Source organism: Glandiceps talaboti, chromosome 7, assembly GCF_964340395.1.
Source record: "Glandiceps talaboti chromosome 7, keGlaTala1.1, whole genome shotgun sequence".
NCBI lineage: Eukaryota > Metazoa > Hemichordata > Enteropneusta > Spengelidae > Glandiceps > Glandiceps talaboti.
In genome coordinates, this window is record NC_135555.1 from 4,697,578 (window position 1) to 4,707,692 (window position 10,115).

At 34.8% G+C, this 10,115-nt stretch overlaps 1 protein-coding gene across 2 annotated transcripts; it reads left to right on the forward strand.

The window, feature by feature from the left end:
- Nucleotides 1-914: 914 nt before the first annotated feature.
- Nucleotides 915-9,635, forward strand: LOC144437634 (transmembrane protein 143-like). Of its 2 annotated transcripts, none has more exons than XM_078126616.1 (6): nucleotides 915-986; nucleotides 2,556-2,846; nucleotides 3,829-4,023; nucleotides 4,508-5,162; nucleotides 5,406-5,703; nucleotides 7,995-9,635. In XM_078126616.1, the coding sequence occupies exons 1-6, from the start codon at nucleotides 915-917 to the stop codon at nucleotides 8,035-8,037; spliced, it is 1,554 nt and encodes a 517-aa protein (XP_077982742.1). In that variant the 3' UTR covers nucleotides 8,038-9,635. The 2 variants fall into 2 exon arrangements, with proteins under 2 accessions (XP_077982742.1, XP_077982743.1); XM_078126617.1 differs by having other exon boundaries at nucleotides 2,562-2,846.
- The last annotated feature ends 480 nt before the right edge of the window (nucleotides 9,636-10,115 follow it).

Here is a 10,115-nt window from a genome sequence, read left to right on the forward strand (position 1 = left end):
CACATAATAACATAGTGTTTGCACATATAGTAATAGTAACTGTACATAGAATAATACAGTATGCACATAATAATTTAAGGTAAGCACATAATAAACTATTGAATGCACATAATAACATAGTATTTGCACATACAATAATAGTAATTGCACACTTAAGTCAGTTGTGGCTTTCCATACATATGGGTGCGTGACTAACGACGTCCAAGTGATTTCCGCACTTGGACGTCGTGAGTCACGCACCCATATGCCAGCTGGTAGCATTCTTTAATCCCTTTCAAGAGGGGGTAATTTCGTACTCCGTAATTTTGCCATGATTTTTATTTTTCGTAAAATTATTAAAACGTTGAAATAAAGCCCGTACAATCGTAATTCAGTGATTAGCGCACTCCATCAACTTTATTTCACTGTAATCCGTAATAAAAGCACCACTTTTTCGTACATGTAAAAGAAAAAAAAATACTAAAATTGTATCGTACAATGTAATTGTTTGAAGTATTCAACACGAGCAAGACTGAACCGTGACGCGTGATCGTATTCAGGACTTTTCGATAATAGCTGAGCGGTTAGAGGAAGCTAAATGTCTCGATACAATGTATCTTTTCTTTCTTCCTTTCTTTCTTTTAAAGTGGGGGGGGGCGCAAGCTCAAGCTCACAATTTGCCGGTGGAAGGAAAGATTGAATAAATAAATAAATATTAAAGTACATGAAAGATCATCCCTCTAATTGTCGGCCAATGTCACAGGATGTAATTGACATGTTTTTTACTTCAAAGTTGACAAATAAAGGGATGAATGTATGCTAAACAATACGGTAATTAGTTGCTTCCGCATACTAAAACTTGAAAGGCGTAATTCCACCTTTACCCAGAATACTCCACAATCACGCATGTCACGTGGTTCCTGTCCACGACCAAGATGGCGGCTTGCAGACGGATTTTGCGGGACGGAATGCTGCTTTCCAGACTAAGCAGCAAAGCTGCAAGAAATGTGAGTCAAATTGAGTGAGATTATTGAGAAAGCTGACTAGATACGCAATTCTGCCAATGCATGTGAATATTTTAAATATCCGTGCGCAGGAACAACAATGCCGACATTGACTGTATTATTCAGTGAACTTTGGTCCAGCAAAGTCCCATCAAATTCGACCCAAATAAAATATTTTTTTGTAGAAATCTACACTGACGCATCAGGAAGTGTACAGCAAACGCGGATTTAACACTGGATATACAAGTCAATTAAAAAAAATCTCGATCGAAAAATTTGGTGGCAAGTAAAAATAAAATTTCACTAGCTATATGAATATGAAAATTATTTTGACATATGTCATTTTCTACAATTTACAAAGTAAGTTATTAAAATTATTGTGGTTAGAGAAGTTTGATTTCTACATAATCTATTGGTGATAAGAACATATTAACCTGGTTTCCTGTCCTGAAATTCAGCAAAACTATATTCTGTATTAAATACTAAATTTAGTAACATTTCCAGTGTTTTTGAGGTTGTTGGTAAAATCTACCTGAGTTCTCAAGGCATCTTACTGCGTTTCACACCAACATTATGATGCTAGCTACAAGGTATCAAAACCTATGTTGGAAGTTTTACCAGATTTCTATCTCTTAATTTCCAGCACCCCCCCCCCCCCCAATATTAGTGCAAACACTGGTTACAAATGATTATATTTATAATCATAATCAAATTGTTTTAATACTTCTGTTTATTCTCTACTACAGAGTAAATTCATGTTTGGGTCACTCCCTATATATTTGTACAAGATCAGTGCATGTGTGGTGAAAGCAAATCCAGTTACAGTGAATGTTGACAAAACACAACATCTTCATGTTGCACTAGAATTACAATCAATCTTCTAAAGACAGTGTTCCTGTAATCTAGCAAGAGTGATTTTCAAACTTGTATCTTAGAAGTTAGAGGTGTTTTGAGGAACTTGTTTGCAGCAAATTTGAATACCCTGCGGATTCAAGATTGAGAATATAATTATCTCTCTGACTTTGCAAAGCCTGTTGAATTAACTTTATGCACATTATCTAATGCAATATTGCATCTTTAAATTTGTTTTACTTTGACTCAATAAATAGAAATATACAAGTGGAATAGGACAATGTACACTGAAGTAAATTCTGAAATTTAAAAAAGTGAATATTACAATCGATATTGAAATACCTGCATGATGTTGGATACAACAGTATGGGTTTGTTTAGTCATTCCATATCTTAACCATAACTTTGCAGCTTGAATACAGATTGATAGCCATTTGCAAATGTCACTTAATGCACACAAATCCCATAGAAGTAACAGTAGTCCGAAGTTCAGTATTGCACTTTTACTGCACTTCTGATTAATGTTAAGAATTCCTATTGGCTTCACATTTATACAGTTAGATTCACATTAGATGTATTAATTACATTGTTGGTCCACAACACAACATTTGTGTGCCAAAACTGTATATGATAATTAGATTTTGAGATCATACATCATGTGTCATTCTGCCATCCTCGATCTGGTATAATCTTACATTTATATATATATGATGTCATACAGTTACAGGTAACGTGCTGGAAGACTCCTCGTTTAGCCTACTGCACACCAGCAACACCAGCAACACCAGCAGTCACATCTACTGAGTCATCAACACATCCAGTGGTAGAGTTACCAGGTGAGGATGACTTCAAAGAAAGATTCATCCCTATCTCAAGACGATCCATGATGAGAAATCTCTTACAGGAAGAGAAATTTCTGACTGATGATGAGAAAGGAAAATTTGAAGAGTTTGCAGTGAGACTGGATACGGCCATTACAAATCATTATCACTCAGTTCTTCTAGAGTTGAAGGTAATGTATCATTTTTGAAAACATCAGTGTTGGAAATTACTGACAGATAAAGTTTCTTTGCATCATTGTTTTACTTTGCATAGTCAATCTCCTAGCCAACTTCTTCAAATATTGAAAGAGGGACTTTTGAATATTGAGAAAGTGTCATTGAACTCACTAGAAAATAGATAAGAGCTGAAAGAAATAGGTTAAACAAATATTTTAGCACTACCGAATTCAAAGTTCAGTAGCTCTTTACATATTACAAAATGTCTGTTTAATATGCACAGCAAAAATGTTAGCACCACAGAACTAAGGGTTCAGTAGCTCTTTACACAGTGTGACATATATTGCAAACTGTCTGTGTTTTTTTTATGCAATGTGTTAAAAGTTCAGTCTTTACACATTGCAACATTTAAAATGCTGGTGTTGTTTATTGCAAAGATCAGTGTGCCTTCTAATGATAGCCAAATTTTGTTGTTGTGAGTCAAAATGATAAAAACTGGCATTTCTTGTGAGTCACCACATAGTAAGAGATTGGGGAACATCAAATTTTGGTGCGTCACTAGAAATTGTATGTGTCAGTGGTGCGTCAAATTGGCTTAGAGGGCACACTGGCAAAGATATAATGTTAGCATCACAAAACCTATGATTCGGTAGGCTTTACATATTGTGAACTTTCTGTGTTGGTCAAAATGTTGACACTACACAGCTGAGTGTTCAGTAGCTCTTTAGATGTTGAAATTGCAAAGTGTCTGTATTATTTAGGTAAAGCCAAAATATTACTCCTGAGTTAAAGGTTCAGCCACTCTTTACACATTGTAAAGTATTTGTCTTGCCTTCTAGAAGTCACAGAATGGAATCAACCCACCTATTAATTGCTTGTGGTTGGAATGCAACCTGTTTTTTTTCAAAGAAACATAAATAGGCCACTAAAATGTCATCCATGTATTTTGTCACCTACACACTCACACCATTAATGGAGTGAATGTTTCTATTTTAGACTCTTTTTGATCCTGTCAACCCTGACAAAGATACAAAAGCTACAAGACAGTATCAGAGAAGAGAAAGACTGGATAGTGAATTCTGGTTACTACAGAAACTTGCCCATGTGATGCAGAGAGCTAATTTCCATGAGTTACCCAAACATGTGGTTGAAACAGCATTAAAAGAGCACACAGCTGAGGAAGGAGTTAAGGTAGGAAAAACAACAGCACAGGCAGATATGTAGAACAGATATTGATAAAAGAAGCAGCTAAGGCGGGCAAAACAGTAAGACAGTCACAGATATAAAACAGACAGAACACACTACTTTATAGAAATTAGTAAGATGATAGTACAGACAGACAGAGATTGAAAGATTTGTCACTGTAAGCACTCCCTTTAATTGCTCACAGGTGCAATTGAAAGGAGTGTCAGCAACAGTGAATCTCTCAGTCAAGACAGATACAAAAAAGATAGAACACACAGCAACAAAATTTATATACTAAATGAAGGATTACAGGTCAAATAAGTTATCCACAACTTATTGTCAATAAACTTAAGTTATTCTAATAACTCAATTTGTGTTTTAGACTTCTATTTTAATAACAAAGGGAAACAGGCAGATAATTTTTAGACCATGGAAATTTGATACTCGTGAAGAGTTCTCTCACATTATCTTTCTATCATTGTCATACTAGGTTAGTGTTAATCCAGACCGGTATGATGTCTTGCGATACTGGGCCCTTGGACGGGAGACACCTGTACCCAAAGTACCATTATACAAGAAGGTAATTAACAGCATGGTCAAACGGTACACCAAGAACAAAGAAGACAAGAAACCCATGGATTTCTACAAACGTATAGTTGTTGCTGTAAGACCTAAAACTGAACAGAAACTGTTGTTGAAAATGTTCAAAGAGGTTCCTGTGAAAGCTTTAGAGCAGCTCCTACCTGATGGTAAAATACAAATGACAGTTCTTGACAAATATATCCTAGGTACGTCTATTGGTTTAGGTGCTATCGCAGTTCTCATCAAGACCATATCATTTATGGCACATATACAACTGCAGTGGACTTTCTTAGTGTTTTCTGTGACTGCTATCATTGGTCTCCAAGCCTGGACCAGTTACAAGAACAGACATAACAGGTATCTAGCACAACTCTCGCGGATGCTGTATTTCAAGAATGTGGCCAATAATCGGGGTTTACTTACACTCCTTGTTGATCGTGCCGAAGATGAGCTGTTCAAAGAAGCAATGTTAACATACTCATTCTTGCTAACTCAGAGACCACCGTCGCATCTTGAAGTAGGTACAGCTACTGGGCCTTCAGTTGTAACACCAGTAAAACCAGGTAAATATGATGATATCATTATCTTTTCAATCCCTACCTCTGTGTTAAACAGATGGTTCTTTGTTTTATTACTAATGCCAAGAAAAAAAAAGAATTGTTTCTGGTTAGGACAGGTTGGCTAAAATTGTGCGAAAACATGTATTTTTTTTGAAGGATTTTAATACATTTATATTTTTCACAACTGAGAAACTACAAGCATTTTGAAGTAATGGTATAATCATTTGTCTTTTTTTTCCTTTGTAGGTGGCATTTCAAATTCAATGCTTGACCAGAATGTAGAAAACTGGATTTATGAGAAGACAGGTGAAAATATCGAGTTTGATTCTGGAGAAGCCAGACAGCTGTTGGAATCATTCGGTGTAATCACAGAGAGTGAAGACAACTTACTATCAGTACATCCATTGGATGCTGCACTGCGAAATCTACCTAGCCGACCATTCTCCCTTGTCACCAAGGTGGACGACTTTGATATAGAATTAGAAGAAGGTTTTGAGAAGGAATACTATGACAGAGAAAGTGTGTACAAAGAAGATGAAAAAAGGTGGAAAATGTTTGGATGGTTCAAGTAGATGTAGTAGGCATGTACAGTTTTTCTCCAAATACAAAAATGTATATGCAATTTTAAGTATGTATCAAATACAATAACTTGAGTACTGTGAAAAGAAGTGTTGAAATTTGTTATTTTTGTAATATAAGTGTTGATTTACAAACATGAATTTGCTGGGTCAGGAATACCTGTAGTGACAGACTTTGCTTTGAAAGTACTGTTTTGTGACTTGTGTCCTTGTTTCCATTGAAATATATCATTTTCAGGTTAAAATGATGTTTGAACTGTATACGCTCTGAAATTTAGTTGTTCTTCCTGCTAGTACTTCTGAGAAAGGAAAAGTCAACATGTGAAATTCACAAAGTCTACAAAAAATATGTGTCATTGTATGATAACATGCAGAATCCATGATGAGTACAAAGTGTCCTCCATACACTGTTATTCTGTCTGTGCATGGCAATCAAAACTGGAAATTTAACACTGGTAAAAAGTGCAGTCAGATTTATTTCTGCCTTTAGTATACATGTATTGATTACTGCTATCAACTTACGCATGAATTTGGATGATAAAAGAGCACATTGGCAACTTTAATACTCGACTTCAAAATCTTGTACTGCAAATGAGTTCTGCCATTTGGGGGATTTTCTGCAAGGGTTTGTGGGAAAATCTTGCAGGAAATGACATCACATTACCACAGTCTGTGTCAAGACAGAGAGACCGGTAAATATGATGTCATTTCTTACAAGCTTTCCCACAAACCCTTGCCAGAAATCCCAAAATGGCCTAATATATGTCAAGTGCAGTAGGGCTTCTTTACTAAATTTTAAAGGTGAGTAAGTTACCAAGATGCTATTTTAGCATCCGAATCACATGTATGTAATCACTACAAGTGTACTGAAGGCACAAATAAGGTTGACTGGACTTTTTCTTTAAATGCACTCATGTATGTGTAATAAACATGTTTTGTATATTTGTAAGAGGAAACTATTATGATAGCTATGTTAATCCTTATGAATGATATCACCACTAATACTAATACTAGTCATTTTACTTTTACCATTATCTTTCTGTTGTCATATATGACTTGCAAGCTTTGCTTATATTCTGTGAGGCATAGGTATGTAATCTTTTACTGGTATAACTTCAAAAGTGCAATTTTTTTGTGTTAAACATTACATGCATATCTTGTTATTTATCATTTTAACAAATTGAATGTAATTGGTCAGTAGAGGAATTTTTTTTTTTTTGCCAAGATAAAGTTTCTTGTCATGCTACAAATGTTTCATTTACACAATTCTAATCATTCGTGCTTGTTTTCTTCTCACGCATTAAAACCAGCACTTAGTTTGCCTATTTTTATTTTGTAGTTTACTGACTTTTTCTGTTGTGTAAACGGCTGTTAACATGGACTAATCATTTGAAATTTTTCTTTGCAATTTGTACTTTATCATTACCTTCCATCAAGTTTACACATTTCGTTTTATTGGACATTGTTTTTAAGACCAGGTAGACGAATTAGACAAGTTTAAAACTACTGGTGAACATAAAACAAAGGTTTTGTTTCTTTGAAAAGTTTAGATGTAGCAAGGCAAACCCCCCCCCCCCAAAAAAAAAAAAAACCAAAAAAAAAAAACCAAAAAAAAAAACCCCAAAAAAACCCCAAAAAAACCAAAAACCAACCAAACAAACAAACAAACAATACAAAACAAAGAAAACAAACATTGCACTAGGCCCAACATGATTTATTTTTCATTTGAAATCAAACTGAAGGAAGGGGACTGTGATATCAATATTCCCTCTAGTTAGAGACAAAATTATTGCTGATCAGAATCAAAATGTTAAAATATGTATGTTTTTATGAGTTACATATAGTAAGGGATTAAAAAAAAACCATCTTGTTAGTGTGTCCCAAGAAATTACTTTACATCATTTGCTACATCAAATTTTCACAATAGTCTCCACATAGTAAGGGAACACCAAATTTTGGTGTCATAAGGAATTACTCTTTGTGTCAAATAGAGCACAAAAGTTAACAGATGCTAGACTCATGGGTTAATATGATATTCTAGTTGTTCCTGGCCTTATCTAAGGGATGTTCGCACAATGTTACACAAGCTGAACATAAAATTAATTGTTTTCACTTAGCCTATTATCAAAATTACTTTCACAATTATGATGGAAAAATGATTCCAAACTAAAAACAGACAGAAATGAGAGTATACTTAGAGAAATATACAAACATAGGAAATGTTTCATTGGCCTTTCATCTTATCTGATTTCCCTAGGTCAGAGGATCAGATCCCAGACTTACCAAAAAAGGACACATAGTAATTGGACAACACTCAATGCTGGAGACAACACCTCAGCAATGGTGACGATATGTCTACCAGTCGTTGGAGATCCATCACACCCTACTCACAGCAAGACTTTCATTTATCATTGCAATGATGATGATATTAGATAGCCCAGATTTCATGCTTCTTCATTGGTTTATAGTGCATGTATACTTAATCTCATTCTTGTGATTGACAGTGTAACCTCTACTAAAATTATTACTAGGTAGTTGCATTTCATGGTCATTACATTCATATTTCATTCAATCTTTTCAATTCCGACCTGCTGTTAGTATCATAATGAAACATTAGTGTTCTGTTGTAAGCTTATGGCTACATGTGATTTAGCAATTTGGTAATAACTTTATCTGGTAGAGTATCAACTCTTTAAAGATTATATAATAGAAATAATGGAAGCATGAGTTACATTCAGTTTACAGCTACCGGTACTATGGCTTGACTGGAATGTATTGGAATGTTCTAAAGTGTGAGATAGGTTGTCTTGTTTAGCCCTAATCTGGCTCTTCTTTCACATAGTATCTGATACAGGTGGCATGACACATTCTATCTTAGAATGTCTTGGTTAATTTTAAAAGGACACAATCTAGGTGCCAGTAGTTACTTATTTTTCATCGTACAATATTCTTATATAAGGACAGTACTGAAATAAGTTGAATCAGTAAAAGCTGTCACCAGGTATTCAGCTGAGATATGATATGAGTGACATGTAAGACATTCTTTTCTGGTATGAAAAAAACAACGTTAGTCATCATTACTGAGGCTCTTTAACTGCAGGAAAAGGTGACATTTTAAGTTCCATGGACATGACAGTTGACAGTACATAATGTAATAGTTGCAAAGTCAAGGTTACAGGACCATAATCATCTGGCATAACCAACATAAAATCTTCATAACCGTTGCAGAAATAGTGAAATTTGTGCATGTTCTAGCACCACTATATTTAACGTGTGTGCATTTTGTACACTAACTTGAGACAAAATAAGACCACAGTTTAGATTGTGACTTTTTCATGGTCTATCTACACTCACAGTTTTTGATACATACTTGAATTATGTACCATATATTAAAAACATTTGAAATGACTCAAAAATGAAATAACTTGTAAATATGAATAACAGAAGAGTTTGTTTTTTTTAATTTGAAACTTGGTAAGTGTTAATTCTCAGTATTGGTTTGTTGGTGCTGTTATTGTTTTTGTGAGAAATCCAAGGCAAGAACAGCAGTGGCTATGCTATTGAAGGGATATAACTCAGTGCATTTACCAGAGTGTGTGAACATTTTTTTCTAAATGTACTTCTTAGTCAAGTTTTAACAATTTGTGGAAAATGCTGCCATTTGACAATGCAATGTTTTTTGTGTTTTCAGTACAAAATGATTAATGCAAGTGGACAAAAACTCAAAAGTCGTGGATTGATTAGATGATACTAAAAGTCTGATTGGTCTGAAATAATCTACAGTTTTGTAAACTTGTAAACTTAAATGAATTTAGTATTCCCTGATTTGATACTTAGGTACATCGAGATTGGATGTCTGAAACTGTTGTTGTAATTGACATTGGTGTGTACATTGAAATAAACATAAATATCAACAAACAAATTGTCATTGCCAAATAAAACCAGTCTTTACATGTAACCATTGTACATTGTGTGTATTTTGTTTGTATCAAGCATTGCTAGAACATGTGTGCTGAACAACGCCGTAAACCACAGGTCTCTTTATGGCTGCCATCCAAAACGTACTACCCAGTACTTATTTCGTTGCTTCAGCAGAAGTACATGCTCTGGCTTGCTCGAACATGTGTGCTGAAGGGCACTCTTCCAACCCGCTATTGTAACTATATATAGTCATATATGGCAGTGATCTGCAATAGTTACTGGAAAGTAGAGTAGAGTAGAGTTTAACCTCTAGGTGTACTGTCTATTTAGAATCTGATGCAGACTGAGAGTTGAATGGTGTTGTATAATGATGGGATGTACTGCAAGAATGAATGTTGGGGTTTATAGCTACAATTGAATATTCTACTCACAGAGTCTAACAGCTTGTGGGAAATAT

Bases quoted from the DNA above. Each gene is read 5' to 3' on its own strand.
- LOC144437634 (XM_078126616.1), top strand. From the start codon at position 915: ATGGCGGCTTGCAGACGGATTTTGCGGGACGGAATGCTGCTTTCCAGA. The intron at 987-2,555 runs GTGAGTCAAATT...GATGTCATACAG, and splicing joins GCAGCAAAGCTGCAAGAAAT to TTACAGGTAACGTGCTGGAA. The intron at 2,847-3,828 runs GTAATGTATCAT...TTTCTATTTTAG, and splicing joins CAGTTCTTCTAGAGTTGAAG to ACTCTTTTTGATCCTGTCAA.